The 27704-nt window shown below is 50.8% G+C and overlaps 1 protein-coding gene and 1 long non-coding RNA gene across 4 annotated transcripts; one reads left to right on the forward strand and one right to left on the reverse strand.

Annotated features, from left to right (window-relative positions):
• eif2ak4 (eukaryotic translation initiation factor 2 alpha kinase 4) lies at positions 1–27207 on the reverse strand. Of its 3 annotated transcripts, none has more exons than XM_060052182.1 (39): positions 26849–27207; positions 26618–26733; positions 26362–26464; positions 26095–26268; positions 25894–25974; positions 25528–25670; positions 25122–25222; positions 24844–25001; positions 23938–24479; positions 23324–23439; positions 22661–22815; positions 21704–22191; positions 21547–21616; positions 21372–21461; positions 21154–21276; positions 19846–19950; positions 19357–19420; positions 19157–19236; positions 18660–18761; positions 18424–18474; positions 17421–17657; positions 16805–16877; positions 15986–16107; positions 15639–15688; positions 15287–15455; positions 14508–14624; positions 14122–14187; positions 13855–14025; positions 13379–13513; positions 11558–11665; positions 10697–10825; positions 7480–7566; positions 7164–7276; positions 6740–6798; positions 5961–6058; positions 5243–5311; positions 3980–4146; positions 3011–3126; positions 1–471 (listed from the first exon to the last, which is right to left on the reverse strand). In XM_060052182.1, the coding sequence occupies exons 1-38, from the start codon at positions 26975–26977 to the stop codon at positions 3015–3017; spliced, it is 5073 nt and encodes a 1690-aa protein (XP_059908165.1). In that variant the 5' UTR covers positions 26978–27207; the 3' UTR covers positions 1–471; positions 3011–3014. The 3 variants fall into 3 exon arrangements, 2 of the variants coding, with proteins under 2 accessions (XP_059908165.1, XP_059908166.1); XM_060052183.1 differs by having other exon boundaries at positions 4102–4146; positions 26849–27206; XR_009525776.1 differs by lacking the exons at positions 1–471; positions 5961–6058 and having other exon boundaries at positions 3030–3126; positions 4102–4146.
• LOC132457833 (uncharacterized) lies at positions 1869–5164 on the forward strand. The gene is made up of 2 exons (XR_009525777.1): positions 1869–2304; positions 2512–5164. It is a non-coding gene; the product is annotated as an uncharacterized LOC132457833 (long non-coding RNA).
• Positions 27208–27704: the final 497 nt, after the last annotated feature.

The following is a 27704-nucleotide window of genomic DNA, read 5'->3' on the forward strand; positions in this document are numbered from 1 at the left end:
TTAAAATTAGGGAAAATACTTATTTATTTCTCACACTTCACATTGTCACTTTTTACGAAAAGTAAAAAAGATTTTATCGATTGTGGAAAGCTCGTTTTCTATTAAGGCAGTCCAGTCCAGTCTAAACATTATGCATGGAGAGCTTAAAAACACTGAACAAGGTTTTGGTTTTAACACCCGATAAGCTGGTACATTCATCGTATATTGTATATTAAAGAAGAAAGCTGCGTTGTTAATCTGTGCGTGCGCGTTTACCTTTTTTCCCCAAAGGTAAATGTTTTATAACCGTTGCAGCCCCCTGTGTTGTAGCAGGATCTGCGTTGCGACGAGCAGCCGAGGCAAACACACGACGGGCCTCGCTGCTCTCTGGTGCCACCAACCGGTGTGGAGGCTTCGCTCACGCGCTCACACACTCAGAGGAGTATCTTGTAGTAGTCATCCTTGAAGCTGTACAGCACCACCACAGCCAACCTGTCACAGAACAAACAGAGACGGCATCGCTCGGTCAGATCGGGGTTCATGGGTGCAATCGTGCGATACCAGAATCGATATACTGGCGCCAAATATCATTATTTAAAATGTATTATAATTCTTTATTATCATGTTAGTGCATACACCATGATGTATCGTTATAAGATTGTTTAACAATATATTGATTATCGCGGGTATCGCAATATTATCAGTATCGTGGGCAATGTATCGCGTACAGGTACCCTGTGATTCCCACCCCTAACATTAACCGTCAAAGACCCCTACAGTGGAAAGCACGATCACAGGTACACAGGTTCAATTCTAGCGACTCCTCCGCGTCGAGTCGTGAGGGACCCGATTTGAATTCAGTAATGTATGAAAGGAAATGAGGTCATGGCACGCAGCAGCGTTGGCCCGTACTACACCCATCTCATGGAGGGAGATGCAAGAGAAAAGCTCAGGCCCCTCTGTCTTCAATGGCTCAACACAACATCTGTATGTTCCATAGTAGAGCACGCCACGGCCCGAGCGTGCACAATCATGGTTGAGATAATGAAATTAAGCTATGCCGGCCATGAAAGGGCTTTTGTTAGGAAGGCTGATTCTTGGCCAACTTCGTTTCGCCGACTTTAGGATTCCCATACTGCGTCACAATGCATTTTCTTGATTGCGTGCACATTTTACTTTTCCATGTTCACTATATTATTAGGGAGACTACTTCCATTCATCGTACCGTCGACGTATCCTATGCGGCCTTACTCTGCATATTTTGCATCTCCCAAACAACGGGCTCTTTCCCTGAGGTTTTCCGTTAATTATCTCACGGTTCGGGTAACCTTCGACCGAAAGATCTGTGAAACCTTTTTTTTAAACATTTGGCTACCAACGGACAGGCATGAATGATAACTCACACAATCACACGCTGACACGGCCTGGGAATATACTCCGAGGCAGCGAGCGAGGCCAACAATGCCCCGACGCTGGCTGCATTGTGGGCTGCCCGCCTGCTCTCTGAACACTAATTAAGCGTTTAACGAACCAGCCTTAATTGGCCTTGCTCACGTCAGCGGTAGCAGCAGCCATTTGCCCTGAGCTGTCGTGTGTCACGAGTGTGTCATGAGTGTGTGCAGGGTTATGATGCCACAGCAGTGTGTCTGAGGGCCCAACAGCTCTGTCCCCCTAAGAAGCCCGGCCGGGGCCAAGCAACGGCGCTTCGCAACGGCATTTGCCCCCCTCCCCCCCCGCGCTTGTACGGCCCCCTGCCGCGAGTGTTTCCGCATCCCACGCAAAGAAACCCCTCAAACACACACAGAATATCCTCATTGTTCGCCATCGTTCACGACGCTCATTTATCAGTTGGATCCCCCCCCCCCCCCCCCCCCCCGCCCCTCCCCCCCCGCTCAACGGTGAGCGGAACACAACGCGCCGCGCGCACACACAGGAAATTGCAAACAACTGGCTCTGTGGAGGCTGACGGGAAGCCCGGGTTGAGCGCCTTTGATTCCCTTTGTGGGGACTCCATTCACGGGAGAGAGGATCCATCAAATCCCCTCACCGCTACGTTGTATGGACATTTTTTAAGCGTCACGACACGGAGAGCCCCACGGACAGAGGCTTTGGTTTTGTGAAAAAAGACTGCTGCCTAGGAGATCGCCTACATTACCGCCGGCGTGTCCACAACCGCCGTGGTGACGGGCAACACAATAAACAGTGCTCCACGGCACACTGGCTGTATTAATCCTCTGGCGGTGGGGGGGAGGTTAAAAGCCAGACATCAGAAGACCAAACAAGTCCAAACCCCCCTGCAGATTTCACCTCAGGAAACGGGATCAGGTGAGCATTTGATGTTCGACAGGCAGTAGTTATCCGGCTAACGCGGCCTGCTTTGCTTTTTTTCTTTGCTTTTTTAAGTATAACAGGGTCAGTCTTACGCCCGGGAGTCTGTTGGGTTTGTTCAAAGCGTGTGGGTGGCGGGTGTCCATAAAAGGAATGTCTGTGTTCCCCAGCACCCGTCTAAAGCCTTTTCCTCCCTCCTCGCAGACACATCATCACCATCATCATCATCACGTCGGCCGGGCCCATACCAGAGACAGGCCTCACTGTTGTGCAGCATGCAGCCCAGCCAGACAGTAGCCAGACAAATATGACTACATACCAGTGGAATAACAAGGGGTTTGGGGTTGGGGTGAGCCCAGGGTTAGCAAGGGGGTGTTGGGATGAATGGGAGAATGAACTGTGAACATTTCCTGTGGCCGTTGAAAATAGTAACTCTGTCTTCGCCTCTTCTAGGAAGTCTCTAAGTCCCTCTGAGCAGTTCAAAGTCTTGCTATGATCAAATCCAGGCATTGCCTGCACTTACTTACTTTCCAGTCAATTTTTGTTTTGTCTAATTTATGTAAATTCAAAGTTGATGCCATAATAACAGTAGGAGTGGCTATAGGGTCTCCAATTATTTTCAGATTGGTCTTTACCGAACTTAAGCGCCAAGCACAAGCACGACGTGTCGATGAGCCCCCCTCCAAAAGACCCACGTACTCACTTCTTCACCATCTTGAGGCGGTGGATCTCGTCACAGATGGACTTGAGGTAGCGCTGTTTGGGCAGGCGGGACAACAGATGGCTGACGCTGATGTTGAACTGCTCCTCGCTCTCGAACTGAGAAGAGAAAGGGATGTGAGCAGACGACCTGGAGGTGGAGGGCTCCATCCCCCCCTGGAAGCACCCTGGAGAAGTGGCCTATCCTCGAGCTGCTCCTGAGCAGAAGGCCTGTGTCTCAACACGCATACACTGGTAAAAAATAGCTTAGAATTACTCAATTAATGAATAAACATGACAGAAATCGTCTAAATAGAGAGTACAATTTGTAGTGGGGTCCATTTTTACATTTTCGGAAGTCCAGTCTCCATATGTTCTTTCCAAAATGTCTCTAGATCCGATATTGTTTCGCTCTATTCCATAAATATATTAGATATATATTTCTCCGCTCCCAAGCAGCTGACAAGACTTCTTCTCTTCTAAAAGCAGGCTTTTCCTGTCCGACCTGGCTACATAGGGTATTGTCACGTGTCTTTTATATGCATATACATTTATATAAATAATACACCAGAGGTACAGCTAATTCAACGCCTTCGTTCTCACACAGTTATGTCATGGAAAAACGTAATCTGTCTTTGTGTTTGTCACCGTTTAACGGCCCCCGGCTCCATCCGCCTTTCTTAATAAGTCTCTCCGATGGAAAGCAGCAGTATAGCGGGTGTTGTTCAGCTCAGGATTTTGGAATGTGAACATTAACACCTATTCAGGGCGTGGTGTTCAGACTGGCCGCTTTTTTAACTGGCCTGTGCAACATGTTGCCTGGGGCCGTCTGTCTGTCTGTCTGTCTGTCTGTCTGCGTGCGTGCGTCGGGAGGATATAGCAGGACTCTTTGGGAGGAAACAGGGCCGTTTATGTCTGCCGTCGGACCGAGAGGTGTTCCCCAAACTCCCCCTCAACAGCCCTGGGAACGTACTGTACATTTTGCAACCCGGGATTCCCTCTTCCCGTGGAGAGCGAGAGAGGGAATCCCATTGTGTTCCTTCCTTGTCCCTCCACCCCTTCCTTCATTGACTGCACCGCAGGGGGAAAACCAACCTCCAGAGCCAGGAAGTTGATGAGCGTTTCCTTCTGCAGGTCCACCTGTGGTCGTAAACACAGGAGAACAATGAGGGAGACGGACACAAGCGGAGCACGGCCCAGCGTTATCGCAATGCTGCATTGCATTCCATCGACGGAGCGGAAAACACACCACCAACACTGTGCTTTCTGCAGGAAGTTTGTTAGCGATGCCCTCCTGGAGATAAGCTGCTACTGCTGCAAAGAGCAAACAACCAGTAGCTTACCGCACGCACGCACACACTGTACCATCAGAACATTCTGTTCCTTCATAAAGTAAGAAATGTGGAGACTAAAGCCAGGGATATACTTCAAACGACAGGGGGATGAGCTTGAAAAATATGTTTTTGGATGAAAATGGGCCACAGTTGGCCAACAAACTCAAGTGAAACATTTCTAGGGTCGAGGCCAGGGAATGAGGTGAGCTGGTGGAGGCACAGAAAGCAAGGATGAGCACTGGTTGTTCATTATATCATTCATACAATGTGCTGAAAATGACATGAATATCTATGTTTAACCATTCACAAGAACAATTTGTCAAATTAAGTATTCTTGGGATGAGTAAAAAGTTCACCCGCTTTCACCTCGATATTTCAGAAAGCTGAAGTATTGAAGGCTTGAACCCAAGACAATATTAAAACTTATTTTTCAATGTATTTTGTTCCCAACGGAACCAATTACAACAGAAATTTGACTTCAGACGAAAACGCCAGCAGCCACAATTTATATAAATGATGTCTCTGTGCTGGGAAAGCCAATGTTATGGTGTTCAACTGTTTTTCCAATATAGTTGTGAACCATATATAGTTTTGTATTGTTTATGTTTGATTAATCTGTATTACTAAGCCAACGATGCCATCTCTAACGGGCATGGATAATTTAATGGGAAAATAAGACAGCGTATTTTCCCCAAGAATATTTTACTGCAAATCGACCATGAAACTATAAATAAACAGATATATTCGTTACAGGCAGTGAAAGAAGAATAACTATCAAAGATTTATGCTGTTCATTCTCTGCGATTTCACATATGCATTCTAGAGATGAGGCAGGGAAAATAATTGTGGGGGGAAAGGAGGTCGGACGGGAGTTCAAAATGAAGCACAAATAAACGACTCACGGCCAGAACCTCGATGTCGCTGTTCTTGTTCTGCAAATTGCTACCAAGAGTCTGCAATCTGGATTGGATCTGAGAACAAGAAAGAAAGAAGAGAGAAGGAGCCCAGAGGGGAGGAAGAAAGGAGAGAGAGAGAGAGAGAGAGAGAGAGAGAGAGACAGAGACAGAGACAGAGTGTTCCCATGATGAAGACAGAGCAGTGGAAAACAACATCAAAAAAAGCCTTAAGCCTGCCTATCCTCCTCCTCTTCCTCCTCACAGACCTCTCTTCGCTCAAAGCCACGGGGCCACAAGTCCCGAACGCTGTCTGTGACCAATATCCCAGAGAGAGTGGGGAGAGACAAACCAGACGGAAGTGGCAAGAGACAAGGACGAGAGCTGGCCAGACATGAGGGGGGAGAGAGAGGGAGAGGGAGAGGGAGAGAGAGAGAGAGAGAGAGAGAGAGAGAGAGAGAGAGAGAGAGAGAGAGAGAGAGAGAGAGAGAGAGAGAGAGAGAGAGAGAGAGAGAGAGAGAGATGATATTTGCAATCAATCTTGACAAAGAGGACAGAGGAGTTGCTGGCAGTGAGAGAAATATTCCATCATGAGATCTTAAGGCTCCAGACGGTTCTCTCACTCTCTCCGTTGGTCTCACGCTGTGTTACGGGACTGGACCTGGCTCCCCGTGTGCGTGTGTGTGTGTGTGTGTGTGTGTGTGTGTGTGTGTGTGTGTGCACCGACCTGGGTCTCATAGCGTCGCCTGGCACTGGAGGGGACCCTCTCCTGGCTGATGACGTTCACATTCACCGTCCCAATGCTCCCATGCTGCTCTGATGAACCTACACACACACCCGCACATGCACACACACACACACACACACACGCACACACACACACACACACACACACACAAAAGTACTCTCTAACTACCATCTCTCCTGATGTCATTCTGCTGAAGGCCATTGTTACATTTTCCAGGAAAACCTGTTGCTTTCAACAGCGAACCGCAAGGCCGAGGCCACGCCCATACCCCAGAGGACGACTATGAAAGCGGCCCTGTGCTGAACAATTGTTCAGACCATTAAAGTGTGGCTATGTGCATGTGTCTGAAGGGGGAATTGTGCGGCGCAGCGGTGTGAAATCTCACACTTCGGACTTTAAACAATTTCGGGGCTCATTGAGAAAGTCACTCCGGAAAAACGACCGGTTCAGTCGGTTCAACGTCTAAAAATATAAAGTCAAACGTGCACACAGCTCCTCCCAAATATCCGCTGTCGCACATACGCAGCTAATTCATTTCCTGAAGTACAACCGTGACCTTAACGTTGACCAAGCGCTCCTTATAGTGGTGATTCTAGATTCCACCTCGAGTGTATCTAGATCTTCAGCCCCCCCTGTGTCCTTAACCCCGGAGGTGTAAACACGGTGCTCCACACTGGTGGTGTGTGTTCATAGATGTTCTATGTGTCTGGCATTGGGAGCACCAGGATGGTCTTCAGCAGGGCTGCTCACGGCCTTACCTGAGGAGTTGGGCATGGACCCTTTAGGGTTCTGGAGCGAGATGCCATCACAGGTTTCCCTAGTGGGCGTGTGGGTGGAGAAGGGGTGGAAATGTGAAAGACATCTCGACAAGCCATTATCTTCCTTCTTTCTTTCAATTCAAAGTCACACTGTGCGAGATAGAGCCCCCTCCTAGTTAGACGCTAATCTCGGATCCAGAAGTTTGACGATGCTATAGACAAACTTCTGGAGGGGAGAGCGCACAGTAACTATAAAAGACTAATAATATCAACAACAAATATGTCTCCGCATTTTCTACAATGTATTTCTAAATTTTCTTCAATGTATTTCTAAAACGAATTTGTTTTATTTGAGTTCAAATGTTACACATTGGGACTTCCAGCGAGGTGCACATTAGACGGGCAAGACGCTCCGCTTGGTTACCTGCCGCTCCTCTCCTCCAACAACCTGGTTCGGTACTTCTGGAGGACGTGGTCCACCAGGTCGCCCTCCGGAATGCGTTTCTCCGACTGTCTGTCCTTCTCCAAGGACTTCACCTGCGGACACATGTCCGGCGAAAAAGTTTTGTACCGCGAGTCCCCGCCTCCCTCCTCAATTAACGCAGCTGCGCTGACATCTCACACGTAACCGTGAGATGCCAGCGAGCCCTGCCGACTGCGTGCCGTTTAACTCCAAACGTCCCCCTCCCTTAGTACAGGTTCTTGTCTGGCGCGGCTTTGAGACGTGCGGGCGTGCCTACCTTGATGTAGTTGCCCTCCTTGTCATTAACCAGAGCCATGGAGGTGATGCCAGCCTGCCTGCACTGCTCCAACAGCGCCTCCTGAGACTACAACAGACACAAGGGGGGGAAAAAAAGTAAACAACCCGACATCCCCAGCGAGTGTGGAGTTTCCTGCTGCAGCCAATCGATACAGAGCCCATTGTCCAGGAGTCGAATTTCCCAGCAGACGAAAAAAAAAAACGAAAAAAGGCAATTATTCGTCGAGTTATCGCATATCGTGTGCTTTTCCTTTTTCTGCGCAGGGAAGGGGGGGGGGGGGGGGGGACGACGACACGCTTCGCTATGGTGGTCCGCTGAGGGGAGCATGCCGCTTGGCAGGCTGCCATTTTCTGCGTGCAGTCCTCAAGAGGGCGCCGTGCGTGCGTCCGCCCGTCTGTCTGACACACCACGGAATCCAGTGTGGACAGATTGAACAGTGTGCCAATAGCATGCCAAGAAGGGGAAGGAGGGATGGGGGAGGGGGGGGCTAGTACGCAATTGTTCAGAGTGTCATCATCGACCCCCCCCCCCCCCCCCCCCCCCCCCCCCCCCCCGGTGGGTTACGTGAGCGGTTGCGTCCGTCAGAAAGCCTAATTCAATTGGAGAAACATTCAATAAAATTCCCGTTGTCCCCAGTCGCCAAATTGACGTGTGGGCCGACCCAGAGACACACGGACGTCTGACGGACGCGCGCTTGGCCACAGCCCTTTCATTGGAAACATCAAAGCATGTGAAGGAGAGTGATGGCGGCCATGTGGCGTCCTGTTGTTGCTCAACGGGCACGGTCGGCGGGCTGGGGCTTTCTCCTGGAACCGGTGCACACAGACGGCACCCCTCGCCCCTGTGCCAAGGCCTGCCTGTGTGTGTGTGTGTGTGTGTGTGTGTATGTGTGTGTGTGTGTGTGTGTGTGTGTGTGCTCAACCATGTCAAATGTGGCTGTGTGATTTATCCCCCTCAGACACCGCCAGGCGTTTGCATCTGGCCACTCCGTCACACAAGTCTGACCGAGTGGCACCGAACAAGCCCTGCACTGTGTGTGTGTGTGTGTGTGTGTGTCTTCCCGTCACGCTGGCACCGAAGCGTCACCTTTTCTGGACAAAGAAAACAAGTAAGAGAACTCAATAAAAGTAGGTTAGCCGGCGTTGCCCGAAGGCACGCGGGCAGCTTGGGGCCACATGTCTCCTTGGCTTCATAGCGTAGCTCAGGTTGGTTCCAAACAGTGTTGTTTTGTTTTAGATTTTCTTGAATCCGTTTATATTTGAATTGTATAACAATATTATATTGTATTTCCAGTGATATTTAATAACGTTTCATTGTAGTTTCAGGTTTATCTTCAGGAGTTCTTTGTCTCTGCTATTTCAGTATCAGTTTTGCTATAATTCTTTTATTTTTTTATAAAAACAAATCAGTATAACCCTGCTGGCCTGATCCATCAGAGTATTTACAGATTCCAACTTGATCCAGGTCTTGGACCACAGAGGTTAGCTTAGATTAAGGCCAAGTCTTACCTCGCAATTGCAGTGTATTGTAAACAGGAACCAAAAAAGGCTGATGTTAAACGCATGTATCGTCTTTCTATTCCTTTTTAAAGTTCAGTTATATTTTTCTGCAGAGCCACATTCAGTTTCTACTTCAGTGAACAGAGGGCTTTCTCCAACAGCTTTCGTTGTTTTCAGTTTCAGTTCCGGTGCACCACAGATCACCCTGGGTCCAGCCTTATACATGCTTGGTTTCAACGCACTCAGGCCAATGAAAGGTCCAAGGAGCGTGCAACCGTCCAGAGAGGTCGAGGCCTGGCATGGAGGGGGTTCACTATGAGTAGACCACCCCACGGCTCTGCCCCCGGTCCACCTCAACGTGCGGCCGTGGTTCAAGGGGATCCAGGTCCATAGCGTCCACCTAATGTGGGCCTGGACGGGATGGCCGCGCTGCCTGATGGTCCCAGGAGCCCAACGTCTCCCGTTTCGAGCCAGGAGAAGATATTTTTGAGGGATTGGTGGGATAGGTTGTCCCCCTGGTGTTTTTTTTACTTAATATATGTCCAATTATGTGCAACAATGAAAACAGCGAAACCAAAGAAGGTCATCATTGGAAAAGAGAGAAGAGAGAAGAGAGAAGAGAGTAGAGAGAAAGAGAGAAAGAGAGAAAGAGAGAAAGAGAGAAAGAGAACAATAACAGGTTCTAGTGTGGGACGGATTGAAGGAAGAAAAAAATGAAAAATGATAGGACTTTAGAATAATCACAGGTGGTGGGAAAAAAGAAGACGCCTCAGCAGAAATACAAAGCCAGGGACTGGGGGAGGGTGGGGACGCTGTAATAACACACCACTTACAGACAAACACACACACACACTGTCACACAAACATGGAGAATGTGACAGAGCTGTGGCATCGCTTCCTCGGAAGATCCTAGCCCTTTACCGGAGAGCGACAAATAACTTTGCTTGGACTGGTCGAGCTCTTTCGTGATTATTCCCCAATCATCCCTTGGTTTTCCGCAACTCCAAAACACACACACAGTAAAATGTAGCTCAGTTAAAGACAACTCATTACGTCAGCTCTCCATAAGGCCTCTTAATCCTCCATTAACGCTAACCACAGAACGAGGGGCACACTATTCGGCTGTCTACCGCTTCAGATTCCAACCATGATTACAATGGTGCGCCCTCTGCAGGGGAAGTGCTGTCATTACACAACGAACAGGACACATGGTTTGAGGATCTTCCTCCATGTGGTTGAAGTCCACGTTATTATTAATAATAACCACCATGGCAGTAAGTATGTGTATCTGTGGCATATTGCAATGAACGGTTCCACAAATGGCGCCCATGAGGCCCAGTGTGCTAAACCCAGTGCTTTCACCGTGTCTAGATGTCTGATGTCCTCATAGTGAACCGCTCGCCAGGGGCGCAAAATATTGTGAGCCATATTGTTGCTACTATTCCCTCCCCTCGTTTCTGGTGCTGGCCGGAGTAGAATGCCTCACCACCCCGGACCACCTGTAGCGGGCGTTCTGGAGCAAGACCCCAGCATGCACCTGCTGAATGACTCCTTTAAAATAGTTTGTGTCTTATAACATGAGGAGGATGAGGATGAGGATGATGAGGGAGATCAAGAGGAAGAGGATGATGATGAGGAGGAGGAAAGTGAGGAGGAGGATGATGATGATGATGATGATGTTGCGCGAGCGCACCGACCTGTGAGACGTCGTAGGCGATGTCGGCGGGCACGCCGGCGCTCCACAGCTTCTGGACCACGGTGATGGCGCGAGGGACGGAGATGTGGCCCACCGGCACCACCAGCACGTCACAGGAGCTCACCACCGGCTGGCACCGGGGAGGCAGAACAACAACACGGCCGAGCGGGGCAAATTTAGATTGACAATTTAGGGCGAGATGCTTTTATCCAAAGTGACTCGCAACGGTTCTGACACACATGCACACACCGACGGCGGAGTCCACCATGCAAGGTGACTGCAAGCTTGTCGGGAGCAGCTAGGTTTAGGTGTCTTGCTCAGGAGCCGGGGATCAAACTAGCAACCTCCCGGTTACCAGAAAACCCGCTCTACCTCCGGAGCTAAGCCGACCCCCGAGTGCCACTGGGGACACCCATGCTAACCGTACACTGTATTGGGATTTTGCAAAAGCAATTGAATGTTGTATTGTGACATCTTTGGAAAAAAGTGAACGCCAAATACATGTAAACATATAGACATTTGTTTTGTTGTTATCTTCATAGAATGCTCAAATGCTGTCCTGTGGTGAGCTGTTCCAGGAACCAGGGCGACCGAATACGCGCTGCTGGTGCTCCCGTCATATTGCATGAAAAATATAAACCTAAAATAACTTACAGCGAAGCGAGGCGGAGTGATGATAGTTATTAGCATGTCGCTAAAAGTGGCAGAGCCTTGGGCAAAAAGGCATCATTAAAGTTGAAAACCTGTCTGCTGCACCTTCATTATAAATAATGATGAATATCAGAACAGTGCGTGCGTGCGTGCCTAAGTGCGTGCGTGCGTGCGTGCGTGCTTGCGTGCGTGCGTATGCCTGTAAGCTCACCGGCTCCTCCATGCTGGCCATGGCAGCACACACTTTGTCCAGGGCCACACTGGCCCCTACTGCAGTCGGGGCCGGAGTGGTGGAGGCTGGCCCACGGAACTCCAGCACCTGCCAATCAAACATAATCAATACAAGATCAAACACAAAGACCTCGCGTCAGACAGGACTCCTGGACTACCTGCCTTGGCTCGCGTGGGTTATAAACACGTTGTGGAGAGCGGCCGTTTAAGGCGTTGGCCAGATGTGGTCCACGTGTCGTTGCTCCCCAAGAGTAAACGTGAAAGCAACATGTCTGATAGTGGCCGTAAAAAGTTCAAGCACTGCAGCATCGTTTTACGAGACACTGGTCTGTCAGTGATCGCTGCTCCCAGGCCACAGACCCGGCGATACGAGGCTGCTGACTCAACGTTTGAGAGTCTGGGGCGGGGAATCTGGGCTGATGTCGGCTGTGATTGTGGTGCATTGGGGGGACCCCCATAGAGTCGGGTGTGGGCAAGAATTTTTTTTAAACATGTTTGATATTATCGGCCCGACCTGCATCGTGTGGGGGGACTGATGTAATAAACGGCCTGTTCCTCGTTACCAAAGACTCAGATAGCTGCATTAAAATGATATAATAATTAATCAGACATAAACCCACAATTTCCTTCCTTGTCATTTTGAATGGCTTAAGCTGCTGCTCAACTACCAAAGTGCTTTTGTCTAACCCTGCAACGGCTTGAAACGGTGCACCAGACGTTTGTGTCAGTAGAGTGGGGTCAATAAATGTATGTGCCATTTGTTCGCTTTATTTTGTATATTTTAGTTTTTTGCTATGAATATTGAAGCATAGACCGGACATCATGTGAACAGACTCGCTGCTACAGTAAAATATGTGATCAAACAGAACATAATAAATCAGTGATGAACGGACGATCTAACTACAACAGAAGGTCTCTCTGTACGTCTGACTGTCCTTTGATTTGCTGGACCACCGTTCATCCGATCGACTTCACACCTGACTTCACACCCGACTTCACACCGATCGACTTCACACCGTTCATCCGATCGACTTCACACCGTTCATCCGATCGACTACACACACACACACACACACACACACACACACACACACACACACACACACACACACACACACACGTGTGTATTGCTGAGGGGCCAAAGAACCACTGTGTCTGATCTGAAGTCGTTTGGATGAGCGATACTTGAGAAAGTTGCAAGGAGCAACACAGGAGGCCAAGAAAACGTCACGTTCCGAACCAGCACGTTTTTGAAATGGCACTCCAATAGTATACTGGAATACACAAACATACACAAAAATGCCGTTACTTAAAATGAATGCAAATTATGTTAGCCTGGCCAGGATGAGCTCATTCCGGTCTATGGGAGTGGATGAGATTCCGCTCGATTGGCGAATTTTCAGAGAAGGCTAGGAGGAACTGGTAGAAGAGTTTCATGTGTGGACCCCTCTCCATATTCCACAGATGACAACTCTGCTACCAGAATCTCTGTATGGACCACTGACCCGACAGCAAGGCAGGAGCGATCGCCAAAACCAGTCGGTCTCTCGGTGATCACTCCTGCCACTCCGGCGCTTGTCCAAAGCAGTCGCACCACCGACTGCTTTGGACTGATACCAGGGACTGATACCCGTCGGGTCGGTGGTGTGTAGAGTGTACGTCCGCCCCCCCCAACGCTCGCCTAGGCGCTAGGAGGCTTTAGGATAAGGGGTTCAGCATCTTCCTCAAAGGTGCCTGCAGGTATAAAACACGCAGAGAGCAGTGGTCCATCTGTACAAGAGACGCTAGAGCAGCAGCCCACCAGGTGGTCGTAGCGTCCCCCCGCCGCCACGATGTCCGGCACCATGCGCTTGCGCTTGCGGATGAACGCCACAAACTGGAAGATGACCCCGGAGTGGTGCTGGACCTTGTACACCAGCCCGAGGTTCACCACCACCTGTGAATAACGACAAACAAACAAACAAAACAGGACGAAAGATTAGCTAAACAGAAATCCACTTTCGGATGGCAAATATAAAACGAAGCGCTGAACTCTTCAACCGTCTTGATGTTAATTGTCGTTAAGCCCCGCTATTAATCCGCCCCCACAGATTCTGATCATTTTTACTGCCTCTGCGTTACACTTTCTTCCTCATTTTATATTCACAAATGATTTTCTTTTTCATATCAACGTACGTATGTGGTTGGTATTTTAAGACTTTGCACTGCACCAATATCCTTGCATTACGTGGAAACTTAGCCTGCGATAAAACTCCACTAAAACATGAGAATGCCCACCTGCAGCTTGACGCCCAGCCGCTGCAGCAGCGCCGTGAGCTCCTCCAGGTCCTTGTGGCCCTGCTTGGCCAGCTGGGTGACCGCCGTCTTCTGCTTGGTCAGCGAGTGCAGCAGTGGCCCCAGGCTGGCCAGGTCGCCCTTCTGCTCGATGTACTTGTAGAGCGTCTGCACCTGCACGCCACAAACAGCGTGAGTCTCACTCAAAACAGCCCCAGGGGGAGATGTTAACACGGGGCGTGTCTCCACAGCCGCAGGGACAACACTCACGCTATTGGTCGACAGTGACATGTTGCAGAACTTGGCCTCCACTTCCCTTTTGGTGAGCTTCTCACTCTTTGAGGGGGGGGGTTCAGAAAGGGAAACAAGGGGTCAAAGGTTACACAGCGGTTATATAATGTCCTGATCACCGTGGCGGGCGGGGTCAGTCCCCGGGTTGTGCTTCGCTTGGCTCTGAGAGATTATGGATACGGCACTGCAAACATCTGGGGCGCAGGGGTGTGTGTGTGTGTGTGTGTGTGTGTGTGTGTGTGTGTGTGTGTGTGTGTGTGTGCGCGCGCGCGCGTGCGTGTGCGTGTGTGTGTGTGTGTGTGTGTGTGTGTGTGTGTGTGTGTGTGTGTGTGTGTGTGTGTGTGTGTGTGTGTGCGTGCGCTGACCATAGCGTCACACAGTATGTTGGAGGCGTGGCTCAGCTTGTCCTCAGGCACTCCGCAGTGGAGCAGGATGGCTTTCAGCAGGCTGGTGTGGTTCAGGTAGATGTTGTAGTTCCTCTCCTGCGGTCAGGAGAAACACCGGGCTTGAACTTTCCCAAACCAGCCCCCGATATCGCTCCCTCCCAAGCAACACGCCAATAACCGCTTCCTTCCCCTGTGTGCATGTGCGTGTGTGCCTGCCTCTGTGTGTGTGCACACAGAGGTGTCCCTCGGCCCCTTCTCCGTGACTCCCCTCCTGTGGTGTTAAAAGGCACCACCCAAACAGTTTGCAAACACATGCATACCACATTTCCATCTTTCTATCCAGTGTCCTTTATAGATATTTCAGTGATCATGTAATGGATGAATATTTGCAGAGAGGTTTAGATAATTGCATGTTTTGGGTCGAAAGCAAGCGAGGTTCTAGCATTGCACCACACTTGTTCTGGGAGGCGCATCATCAGTAACAAGACATAAGAACACATCGTTGGACTTTGTGTTGGCAATACTACATATTTTGAGGACTTCCTAAATAGAAGGAAATAAGCTGTAACCTTGGCTCACGAAAACGTTGTCTTGCATTAGAAATGCTTTGGCAATTTCCACAACAAAATCATCTTCAAGGACAACCTCTTTTCATCCTGCTCAGCAGCACGCATGCCGTGCCGAGCGTTGGCTACGACGACGGGACCGGAGCAGTAACAGGAGCTTCGGGGGGGCCTTAAGGGGCCTTCGATGCTGACCTGCAGGGCGGGAAACTCCTGGATGATCTCGGAGATGGTGTAGATCACCTCCGCGTCGGGGAGCAGGCTGTTGGTGACGGGGGAGACGATGTCGAAGGCGCACTCAAGCAGCTCCCGGGGGTGGGCGCGGTCGTGCTTCCGCGGTCGGAACACGCGCTCGATGCTGTACCTTTGGGAGGCCGAGAGAGGAGGAGGAGGAGGAGGGAGGGAGGGAGGGAGGAAGAGGGGGACCGGGGAGCCGGAAGCAGAAGATTATTATTATATCTACATTATTGTGGATTTTCGATTATTAAAACACAATGGATGAGCTCATTAATGTCACATTGACATCAGTTGAGTGCTGAAACCGTACCTCTTCAAGTTGGTGATTTTAATGCGCGCAACGTATCTTGCGAATGCCATCTGCAGAGGGGGAAAGAGAAGAGGAACCCATCAGGGAACCCAGATCAAAGAGGACGCTGGGCGCCGTTGGAGGGACACCTCACAGCGCTGCCAGCCAGGCTGGAATCAATCATTTTGTGGAAACAGCCATTTAGTCCTCTGGCCTTCCTGAAGGAGCCCAGATCTGAGGAGCTACTGCTGATTGCAGGCTCACACTCTCCGCGCGCGCGTGCGTGCGTGCGTGCGTGCGTGCGTGCGTGCGTGTGTGTGTTCATGCCTGTGTGCGTATGTATGTGAGTGCGTGCGTGCTCTCCTCACTCGGAGGTCATAGGGCAGTGTAACCAGCATGCCGCTGTGGTCCATGAAGCAGGCCAGCTCGGCGCCCTCGTACAACTTCCTGTTCCTGGGAAGGAGCAGGGGGGTTTGGAGACGCACAGCACCTGGAGATACAGGAGTTCACACACACACACACACACACACACACACACACACACACACACTTTCCTTGTCATCCTGAGGTCTGTGCACGCACACACACGCTCACTATGATGCTAAATTGACACCAGGACGTCCAACGCCATTTCCATAAGATAACACAACCCTCCGTCCCCGGGGGTACAGATGTGAGCCCCGGGTAGGTACAGGGGGAAACGTGCGTAAACAAATAGGTGCAGCTGGGTGTCATCAGTGCGGAGTGGGGACTAAAATAGCCGCGGCTGGCTTCACCTGCGCCTCTCCTCCACCTCCTCCCCCCAACCCCCCCCCACCCCCCCACCCCCCCATCCGTCACACAATGTGGGGCCTGTTCTGGAGCCCAACGCTGCAGCAGATGGCTGATCCAGGACCGCAACGAGACCCAGCGCCGCACAGCGGGTCAGGAGTCCAGGTGGGCCCCACACACACACACACACACACACACACACACACACACACACACACACACACACACACACACACACACACACACACACACACACACACACACACACACACACACGTGTGCATGTTTATGTGAAGCACGCACACACACACACACACACACAAACGCAAACACGCGCGCACGTGTTCATGCGATGCTCACACACACACACACAGAGTATGTCAACAGTACGCGTGTGCGACTAGCAGGGGACTGACCGTGCTTCTTGAAGGTTCTGGTGATGGTTTCGTACACATATTGTTGCAATTTGGCGCTGTAGAAATGGAAGCCCTAGAGGAGAAGCGAGCAAAACAAACAAAGGCTCTGTCAGAGGGACACAGCTGAGGACGGCCACAGGGCTCACCGCTCACCGCCAGGAGAGGCTCCTCACATGAATGTGTCTGCAGTGACACCTAGAGGTGAAGGGGAGTAACAACACTGCTGGGATTATAAGAGCTTCATGCTGGGTGGTTCCCTCTTTTCAAGGTCTGCTCGTCAGTATTAGAGCAATTATTCTCAAAAAGGAATCAACATTAATTAGTCATGTTGATTGTGCAAAGATGGCTCTCTGTCACCACATCTCACAGTACGCAGAAGTATACGTAGCTTTACCCAAAAAAGTTTCCTTTTATTCTTAATGCAGAAAGCAATTATATGTATAATGTTAATACTTTTAGAATTTTTCAATTAATTTTGAATTTTGAAAAATGTATCCTTTTTTTAAGTATTCATTTCTTAATGACAAACATCCTTTCATTAACGCTCGTTATCCGAATCGAAAGTGAACCTCTATGTGGACACTCGTCTACAAACAACAACAACACCCCCCCCCACCTTGTCGTGGTCCATGTCGTAGGCGTAGTCCATGACAGGCGTGGTGTTCTGGGCGAACAGCTGGCCCACCATGGAGCGGTAGGCCTTGCCGTTGACGTTGGCCATGGTGTGCTGCAGCACCTCGTGCAGCTCCGACTCCTCCATCAGGGGCGGGGGCAGCAGCTCGCTCCGCAGCAGCTCCTGGGCCGTGGGCCGCAGCGCCGGGTCGTGGTTCAGCAGCCACAGCATCACCTTCCTCTGGGGGGGGGGGGGGGGAGATGAAGGCAGCTTTCTTCACTATAAGTCATAAGTCAACTTTTGAGTAGTCGGGAAAAAAGCAGTATTCATTGACTCCGTTTCGTGTCATCCTAGAACGGCAACGTGTGATGCGGTCGTACCGGATTGTAAATACTTCTGGAACAGGAGCAGGAATATCTTCTTCAATATCGATATCACACCATGAGTTAACATTGTATTTTGCCTCAAGATCGTTTTTTTCCTTAGGCTACATGATTTAAAGGAAAGCCAAACACAGTGTTTGAGCCGTTCCCTGCCTACGAAGGCTTTTCCCACCAACTTCTGGGGGGAAACGTTTCAATCGTTGAGTGGGGGGCTATATTTACAGGTCAGGGTTAGGGTTAGTCAGGCTCTCTCTCTCCTGCACAAGCCCCCGGCTGCATCAGATCTGGGGGATGTAAGATAAGGTTTTTAACTTAATCTTACGTGTTCATTGCAGTGGAGGTTTGGACCACGACCCCCCCCATAGCATCACTCAGTAACCCACTTCATTACTTTTCCTTGAGAGTAATGAAGTCCTTTAGAGTTTTGTTTTAATTTAAGGGGGGGGGGGGGAAGGACTGTTGTTAAAACCCCTAAATTGCTTCCTTAAATAAATCCCCTAATTATCGAGGATTAAACCCGGCACGGCGATGACTGTACTGCCGCCATGTGGCCTGTGGTCGACCACGGACACTACGCGCGGCGACCGCCATGCTAACAGACTGACGAGGGGCTCGCCGCGCACCTGCATCCCCGTCTCGTACTGGTCGAAGTCTTCCGGGAACTCAATGGCCTCCTGTTGAAAGACAAAGGAAGGACATGTGGTGAACAGCCACGAGCCCGCCTCCCACCATCCTCCCCCCCCCCCCCCCCCCCACCACCACCACCAACACCACCACCACCACCACCACCCCCCCCCCACCACCACCACCACCACCACCACAGTCTCCCAGAAGGGCACGGTGGAGCCAGGAGACTGACCGTGCGAAGCTGGCCAATCACGGAGATCCGCTCGGAGCCAGTGGTCATGGGTCGGTAGGACATCTCGAACAGGATGATCCCCAGGCTGAACAGGTCCACTTTCTGGAGGACGGAGCGGACAGGGGGGGGGGGGGGGGACACCGGAGCGTGGTTAGGCTTGCGGAGGGTTAATGAGGCGGAATGCATGAGCGCTTTGGGAGGGGATTAGGAGTCATGAAGGAGCATGTGGGACGGGGCTCTCCAGCTCTCCATATCGGTGCCGGGCCTCGGGAAACCCTCCCCGGTGTTGTGAGTCATGCATGTACGCTGGTCCCCTGGTGGTCCAGGGGTGAGGAGTCAATACTCCACACATCGCCCTAGGAGGGATTCCTCATGAGGGAACGTTGACGTCCTGAAGCTCCCATCTGGGATTGATTAAATGTCCGTCTGATCTGTTAACATAAGAAACACAACCTTCTATAATAAACTGACTTTGTAGCCGGGGTTGGACGCGGTACCTGGTTGTAGGTGGCCTTGGCGTTCCCCTGGACCTCTGGGCTGACGTAGAGGGCTGTCCCCACCATGCCGGTCATGTTGCCTGGCAGGGCAAAGATGGAACAAAAGCATTGCAGCTGGTCCGTAAACAGAGCAGAGCCCTGCCAGGACAGGGTGCTACCGCAGAGCGGATAAAAGGAGCGGGCGTAGGCCCGTTGGTTACCTGAAGGATCCGACTTAGGCATCACCGCAGGGCCAGTCTCCTCCAGCTCCAGTTTACCTGCAGCCTGGGGAGCAGTAACCAGGAGATGGACATTAGCACCCCCTAGTGGTGTAAGTAAGACTGGACAATTCAATATTATCGTTTTGAATTCAGATCAAGGTATACTATTTGTATATTCATACATTATAATTATGTTTATCGCGTACGTTCTGTAGGGTTGTGTGGTCTGTGTAATTCAGTTATTCAGCCATCTTAATCAACAGATAATAAGTTGACAAATTGGATCATTATATCCATGGTTCTCCAGGTAAGAGGATCATAAGTTAGGGCTTGTGAGTGTACACAACGATTATGAGCCATCGCTCTGTTCTATGGATGAAATTGAAAAACCTGATTGATTGTATGTTTTAATTCAAATATAATTAACACAGATATGTATATATATATATATATAGTATATATTAATAGCAGACAGCCTATCCATCCTACCACATTAGCTCTGTGGTCAGTGGCCAGGCCAAAGTCTCCTATCTTCACATGGTCCTGGGAATCCAGGAAAATGTTGACTGGCTTCAGGTCTCTGTGGATCATACCCTGGTGGAGAGGAGGGGGTGGTGGAGAGGAGGGGGTGGTGGAGAGGAGGGGGTGGAGAGGGGAGGAGCGTAGGAGAGGAGAAAGGGAGAGGAGTTTGAGGGTGCCCCCACACTAGGCCATCTTACCGTGGCCGTTGACCGTTGCAACTGTGGCCTGGCCACGGTAGCCTCTTGTACATACGTCATCACGTCGTAACACGTCATCACCAAGCGTCCGCTGCATGGACCATAATAAAGTCTGCCGCCAGTCAGAGTTTTAACAACAATGGACAACAACACAGAGAACACACCAACAGTTGAACCGCTTGACGCCATGGTTACCGTTTAATGGGAAAGAAGGCTCGTCGCCTTTATTATGTCCATGGTCGTCGCATGGACTAAAGGTCATCCAGCTTTAGGTTGCGTAGCCGTGCGTGTGCGCGTGTCGGCTCATTAGCATCTAAAGTGTGAAAACGGCCACGGCCACAGCCAGATGGCCTAGTGTGAGTGCACCCTGAGAGCAGGCATGGAGAGGAGGAGTGAGAAAGTAGTGAAATGTGTGTTAATGACAAAACCACCTTAAACCACCTAAAAGATCTTAGACAAAGGATAGAATCATGATAACCAACTGGTTCAAACTGTACATTATGCATTAAAAAGTCACGCTAATCCTGTGACAAACCTACACTGTTTTAATTATGCTAAATTCAAACAGATTATCACACGTTTTAATCAGATAACTGAACCCGGGGCTTCGGTGAAAGCGAGCCTCTCGTTCCGGTGTACGTTGACTAAAGCCATTCCTAAGGGGGATCCCTCCCCAGGCCCAGAATTAACCCTGAAGGCCTCCTTGACAACCCATCTGTGTTATGTGGTGTGAAATTATCAAAGCATATCCCATGTAAGATGAAAGCAAGATCGTGTCATTTCGCTGGCGGAGCATGAGAGGGGAATGAACCCGAAGCAGACCTCGACTTAACCCCGCGGCGTTCTCCCGCCGCACGCGCTCTCTCCTGATCGCACGTGACACCGTAAGCCAGGCGCTAGCTATTCCCCCGTCTCTTAATTCATCGCGCTCCGCGTCGCATCCGCCACGCAAGGGCTGAGTGGAAACAGAGGCGCTCGCTTCGACTTCACACACTTCTGGCGGCGTGTTACCGTGTTTCAAACGCATCTGTTTGACACTCAAAGGGGGCTGGACTGACACACAGAGACACGCGCAGACCTGCTCGTGGATGTACGCCAGGCCGTCCAGGATTTCCCTGAAGAGCCTCCACAGTCGGCTGCTGTCCTCGTGCAACCCCTGGTCGATGGTGTCCCTCAACGTGCTCTTCTCGCAGTACTCCATCTGTGGGGTGGTGGCATTGTTGTTATTTCATCAGGCCAACGAGCCCCTCTAGTGGTGAGGGGGTGGTACCGCAGCCCTACGGGGTGTGCCCTTACTTGTATGTACAGGTAATGTACGATGAGGGTAGATCGCTCCGAGTCTGTGCTCTCCGTCGTGTCGACGGCTTGCCTTTTGCTTGGTTCGACCTGCATTCCAAAAAAAATATTCTGTTAATAAAATGGTTAAATAAAAGCGAAAGAAATAGCAAGTATAAGTCAGCGCGTTTTTTACCATTGACAGGTCTTCAGCGCTCTCATCGCCGTTATCGAAGATGATGTCGCTCGAGTCCGAGGCCGACGGCCTGCATCCACAGAGGAACAACCAATAATCAGCTATCGCTCCGGATTCAAAACGCCAAAGATACAACGTGCGACGGCGCAACACTCACATAAAGGACGCCCCGAACACGTCTTCTTCGTCGTCGTCGTCGTCATCATCGTCGTCCTCCTCGCTGGAGTGGCGACCGCTGCACTTGGCGCTGGACGACCTCTCGATGGACGTGGACCACTCCACCGAGCTGGCCAGCGCGGGGGGCGGGGCGTTCTTCTCCACGCCGTCGTCGAGGCCCAGGGTGTTGAGGCCGAGCGAGAGGCCCCTGGCCGCCGGCGCCGGGCCGGGGGCCGCCGCCGGGCCGGGGGCCGCCGCCCGCTTGTCGGCGGGGCTGCGGGGCTCGGAGCTGTCGGAGCAGTCTAACCTGGAGGCGGCGGGCGGCGTCTCGTGGCGCTCGATCCAGGCGTTGTAGTAGCGCACGATGTTCTCGTGGTTGAGGCGCGACAGCAGCGTCACCTCGCCCTTGATGCGGCGGAACTGCTTGCTGACCGGGTTGACCTGGATGCGCTTCACGGCGTAGTAGCAGCCGTCTAGCTTGTTCTTGACCTGGTGGGGGAAGGGAACACAGCGGTTAGTTCATGGGGAAGGGGCCGGATAGTGTAGAGCAGTGGTTCTCCAATGGGGGTACGCGTACCCCTAGGGGTACTGCAGGGGTACTGCACGGGGTGATCGGAAAATTTGTGACTGTGTCAATTCTTTTTCCACCTTGGGCAAGTTTTAATTCTGAAAGCTAGACGGCAGGAAATCGAGAAAGTGGTTGAAACACCAAAATGTCATCAGTTTCGGGAAGAATATATTTGATTAGGATTCACCTCCACATGCTTTGAGCCTCCCCTGGCCTTGTGCTTCTTTTGTGGGGAGAAATGTGTCAACCGCTGCTAACAGACCCATGTTTCACCCTTTTAATAATCATGCTAACACTTCCAAATAGAACACACACAAATGTACTGATTGTAAGTCGCTTTGGATCAAATCGTCTGTTGAAGGCCCTAAATGTAAATGTAACCTTGTGTACCTTGATGACCGCCCCGAAGGCTCCCTTCCCCAGCAGCTGGAGCTCTTCGAACTCGTGGAAGTAGCGGGAGAACTGGGGCTGCAGCACGGCGCTGAAGGGGGCGCCGAGGATGTGGCTGTGGGGCAGCACCGAGGACGGGAAGTCCTCCGCCTCCACTGGGGACGGACCACAACAACACCGCTCAGAGACGGGGACAGACCACAACAACACCGCTCAGAGACGGGGACGGACCACAACAACACCGCTCAGAGACGGGGACAGACCACAACAACACCGCTCAGAAGGGGACAGACCACAACAACACCGCTCAGAGACGGGGACAGACCACAACAACACCGCTCAGAAGGGGACAGACCACAACAACACCGCTCAGAGACGGGGACAGACCACAACAACACCGCTCAGAGGGGTGAGCTAACGGCAATGAGGATACGAAGGTTAGAGGACACTTTGGATGAAGGGAGTCAGCCGAATGTTAAACAAATGTTAAACAAATGTTAAATGATTACGATACATCACAAATATCGGATTCATCATAAAATTCACCATCACGTTAACATAGAGAAAAGTGCTTAAATTAATTTATAAACGCTTAAAACTTCCTCAATGAATAATTCCCAGGTGTACGTTCTCCTGTGTGTGTCTGTGCGGACCCTGCCGTACCTTCGGGGCTGGAGTCCCGGGCTTGGGGGACTGGTTTCGGTGGTGGGGGGTTGAGGAAGGAGTGTTCAAGGAGCTGCTTGGTGTTCCAGCGGTCCACGTCGTTCACACACACACACCTGGCGTCAGAACAGCACAACGTTGATACATCGTCTCAGACACACACACACACACACACACACACACGCATAGACACACACATGAGCACGCGCACACACACACAAACACACACACAGCGCAGATTATGAAGCTGTTGTCAGTATGGTTTGGAAGCGCCCCGATCTACATCCTATTATTATTATGTATGAAAAGTGCTATATAAATAAAGTTGCCTTGCCTTGCCTATTAGTCCTATTTAAAAGAGCTGATTGCCATCTTAACTGGATGCATAATATGGGCGAGGATTATCAACATAGGCATGTGAAACAAAAAGCAAACAAGCTTTACAGATCAGACCAAATACTAGATGTAGGCGTGACCCACTTTCTCATCCGGTTTAGAATGAGGCAGCGCCCTTCAAAACACACAAAGTGCCACATCAAACACAATAGGCCAAGTCACGTGTCGGAGGTGCGATAAAGACAAAGAGGCTGACTTGATGACTCGCTCAGACCCACCTCTTGAGGAAGTCCTGGAAGTCGTCGGGCAGGCCGGCGGGCACCGCCACCGGGTACTCCTTCACCTCCTTCCCCTGGCTCAGCGCCAGCAGCATCAGCCCCAGGCTCCACACGTCGCCCTTCTTGCCCGTGCGGGCGGGCAGAGCCGTCTCCTCGCAGAAGCGCACGCGGGCCTGCTCGAACACCTCCTCCTTCAGCACGTCGCCCAGCCTCTTGGACAGGCTGTAGTCCGTGAGCCGCACGCCGCCCCGGGGGTCCAGCAGCACGCTGGAGGCCCCCAGCTGCTTGTGGACCACCGAGTTGGCGTGCAGGTAGTCCAGGACGGCCAGCAGCTGCGCGGCGTGCTGCCGCAGCCGGTCCAGGGCCACGGGGGTCTGGCTGAGCAGGCTCTGGTTGAGGGAGGTGGCGCCGGCCACGTGCTCCACCAGCAGGTCCACCACCAGGCAGTCGTCCCGCTCGCTGGAGCTCAGTGCCTGGTAGCGCACCAGGTGGGGGTGCTCCAGCCGCAGCAGGGAGCTGAGCTCGCTCTCCGCGCCGTGGATCTATCGGGGGGAGGGGGGACAACGTGTGTGAATAAAACAGACGCACAGGCACGCAGACACGTACTGTAGACACACTAACTAACACACACACACACAAACACACACACACACACACCATTTTGAGAGGTAAATATCATCTGAGTTTTCTGAATATTAATAGTTAGGCACCGTTATTGTAAGACGGAACTATTATGCATGCACTAATAAACAATCATTTAAAAAAATGTGTTTGGATTTCAAACAGCTGCTCTGCAGCACTTTGTCTCGTTTTTTAAGAAAAACTGGTGGCACTTTTTCGTTGTTCCTGTTTCGTTGTTCCTGTTGTTTTTCGTTGTTCCTGTTAAGTCTGACTGGTGGGACTCGCCTGCTTTTTACAGTATTCGATTTTGCTCTTCTCCTGCTCGGTGAAGAACTTCCCCATCTTCTTGTTCCACTGCAGTGCCCACTCATAGACCACCACAAACTCCCCTGAATGGGCCTCCAACCCGCAGTAGACGCTGCGTCCCAGGCGCTCACTCTCGCCTGTAGGGACACATTCCGACTTCACGCATGAATACACAGAATTGCTGGCGGACTGACAGGGGTCAAACTCCAAACCACCTGTCCCAAACACAGAGCAGGGCCCAACTGAGTCGTTCTTACCCAGGCACTTCCCTCGGTGGACCAGCAGTTCCCCCGCTGATCCTTGGTTGAAGAGGAGTGGATTCGGCAGGGGAGGGCTGTCTTCGTTGAATGTCTCTCGTCTGGTAAAGCGAGGCGAGGTTAGAAGCGTATCTAGTCGTTTAGCACTAAACACTTTTAGAAGGGAGGTTGAGACCATCACACCATACAATCAAAATTGGAGAAACCAAAAAAAGAATGAAACAAGTTCATAAAATAACTAATATTAAAAAGATGAATAACTTCATTAGTTATTAAGTTACTAGGTTTATATAGATATTGCATAGTAGTTGTAGCTCAGACCTAATGCGTACCACGTGACACAGCATGGACCCATCCTAAAGTGTTTATCCTCGTCTGGTGGTGGTGGGGGGGGGGGGGGGGGTACCTGTGGCGGGTGTTGGAGGTGGTCCGGCGGCGGGTGCCTCTCTTAGGGTCCGGGGGTTCAGGGGTTAGTCCGGTGAAGCTGGGTGAGCTCCGGCCCCGCAGGGGGTCTGATGCGGGGGGCTGCTCCATACTCTCAAGACGCTCCTGAGGGGAAAACGCCACATTTATCAAACTTATTATCTGCTTATCTCCGCAGTATGTCGGCCCAAGATAGGGTCGTATCTTGACTCCCAGCGCAAAGTGCCTGGTAGCAACAACAGGAGAGTCTGGCTGTTCATGCAACGAATGTGTGTTCAACATCAATGTAAACATTTCAGTTGGGAGAACAGTGAGCGATTGTTCATGAATATGGGAGATTTTAACAAACCAGTTTGGCCATTTCCTTCCTTCTCTTCTCTTCCCGTTTCTCGTCCTCCCTTCTCTGGATTTCAGCCATGATCTCCTTCTCCTAGAAAACCCCACAGACGCAATGCAGGTTAGTCTATAGACAAGGTCCCCCCCCAAAAAATATTCTACAGAAAACCATCTAGGATCTGCTTCAGTTGGTGGTTAGGGCGCGGCGGCTGACCGTCTCCTCTTCCTGCTTGCGGCGTTGGTCCAGCCTCCGTTTCTCCTCCAGGTCCAGCTTCTCCTGATGCCGTCGCTGGTTCTTCAGCATCTCCTCATGGAAGGAGCTCGGAGGGGGCTTGTTGTACTTGCTCAGGAAACCCTGGACATGGTCGGCCAGCTCATAGATGATCACCTGTGGGAGAGGACGGTCGGTTAAAGGATGTGTGTGTGTGTGTGTGTGTGTGTGTGTGTGTGTGTGTGTGTGTGTGTGTGTGTGTGTGGCTACCTCTCCATGCCGCACCGACACAAGCTTGGTAAGATCATTGAGAAGACACTGGAGGTTTTCATTGGAGAGGCCTTTGGCATTTTTCAGCTCCAACTGGGGAGGCCTGTCGGATATATTACCCACAGTCGGTTACAGACGTATAGCTATCCCATTCTGCTCTCTGGACAGCTGCTGCCATCGTTCATACTCACACTCACACTAGCAGATGGCTTGTGGGTGTGGCACAGGTGGTGTATTGAACATGGCATGTACTTACGCATCAGGGTACGTGGCTGGGCATTTGACCTGCAAGTCTACGGCCACGTAGGATTCTTGTCCGGTGTTGAGGCCATTGGGTCGGAGGTAGAGGTACACCTCTGGGGGCCTTTTGATCTGAAGTACATGCAAACAACCGTAATGCAGGAGGGATTTGGCATATGGTGGCCACAACAACTCTCAAATCGACTACACACGGTGTGCATTAGCTTCATGTTTGTACATGAAATACCTTCCATTTATCGTTATTTCGTAAATCCTTAAAATCATCCCCGAAGATAGACGAAAGGGCCTCTAGTTCGTTTTCCTGATGAACTAAATAGTCATCTCGTTCTTCTGTGAAAGTATGCGGACTATTCATGCTTCTGACCAAACTACATCCCACCAATCTTCACACATTCACATCCCGGAAGAAAGAGCTATCCGCTCGTTGAAAGCGTTTGAAAAGTAAAAAACAAACACTTTCCGATCATATAAGTTGCACACAAGTGATCGATCTGTAAGGTTAGATACAGGCTGCACGGAGTGGACACGACCAAAACAACGCAGCAACTCTGGCGCGTTCCACGTCGTCCCGTCGCAGGAGAAACGTCACTGCAATGTTATTTTTTTTGTAATCCGCCACTAGGTGGCCCTGTTTCACACTTACTCAAACCCAGAAATAATTTGGCAGTTAGTTGCAGTAATGGAGCGACTTGATGATGATCGTTTTGACAGATTTCTGATACGGGTGGCTCGAGGGTGTGTATGATTGGTGGCTGGGTAATTAAGAGTGGCCTTGGGACAAATTTAATTGATGTGCATTGAGGAGTAAGCGATTGCACAAATTCAAAACAAATCTCCATTATGTTTGTTAAATAAAATATATAGCATATCTCAGCAGATATTTCCCATCCATCTATATCTTACAGAGCAAAGATGTTAACTTTGCGTGCATGCCATATCGCCAAAAATCAAATCTGTAAATACAGAGCATGCAAAGCCTTCACTTAGCCCCTTGGCTCTCTCCCTATAATCACCTTTCAAAACATACTAACACACATCAGCTAGCTTGAACCCCCCCCCCCCCCCCCCGTTCAGGACGTTCA

This window comes from Gadus macrocephalus, chromosome 5 (genome assembly GCF_031168955.1).
Source record: "Gadus macrocephalus chromosome 5, ASM3116895v1".
NCBI lineage: Eukaryota > Metazoa > Chordata > Actinopteri > Gadiformes > Gadidae > Gadus > Gadus macrocephalus.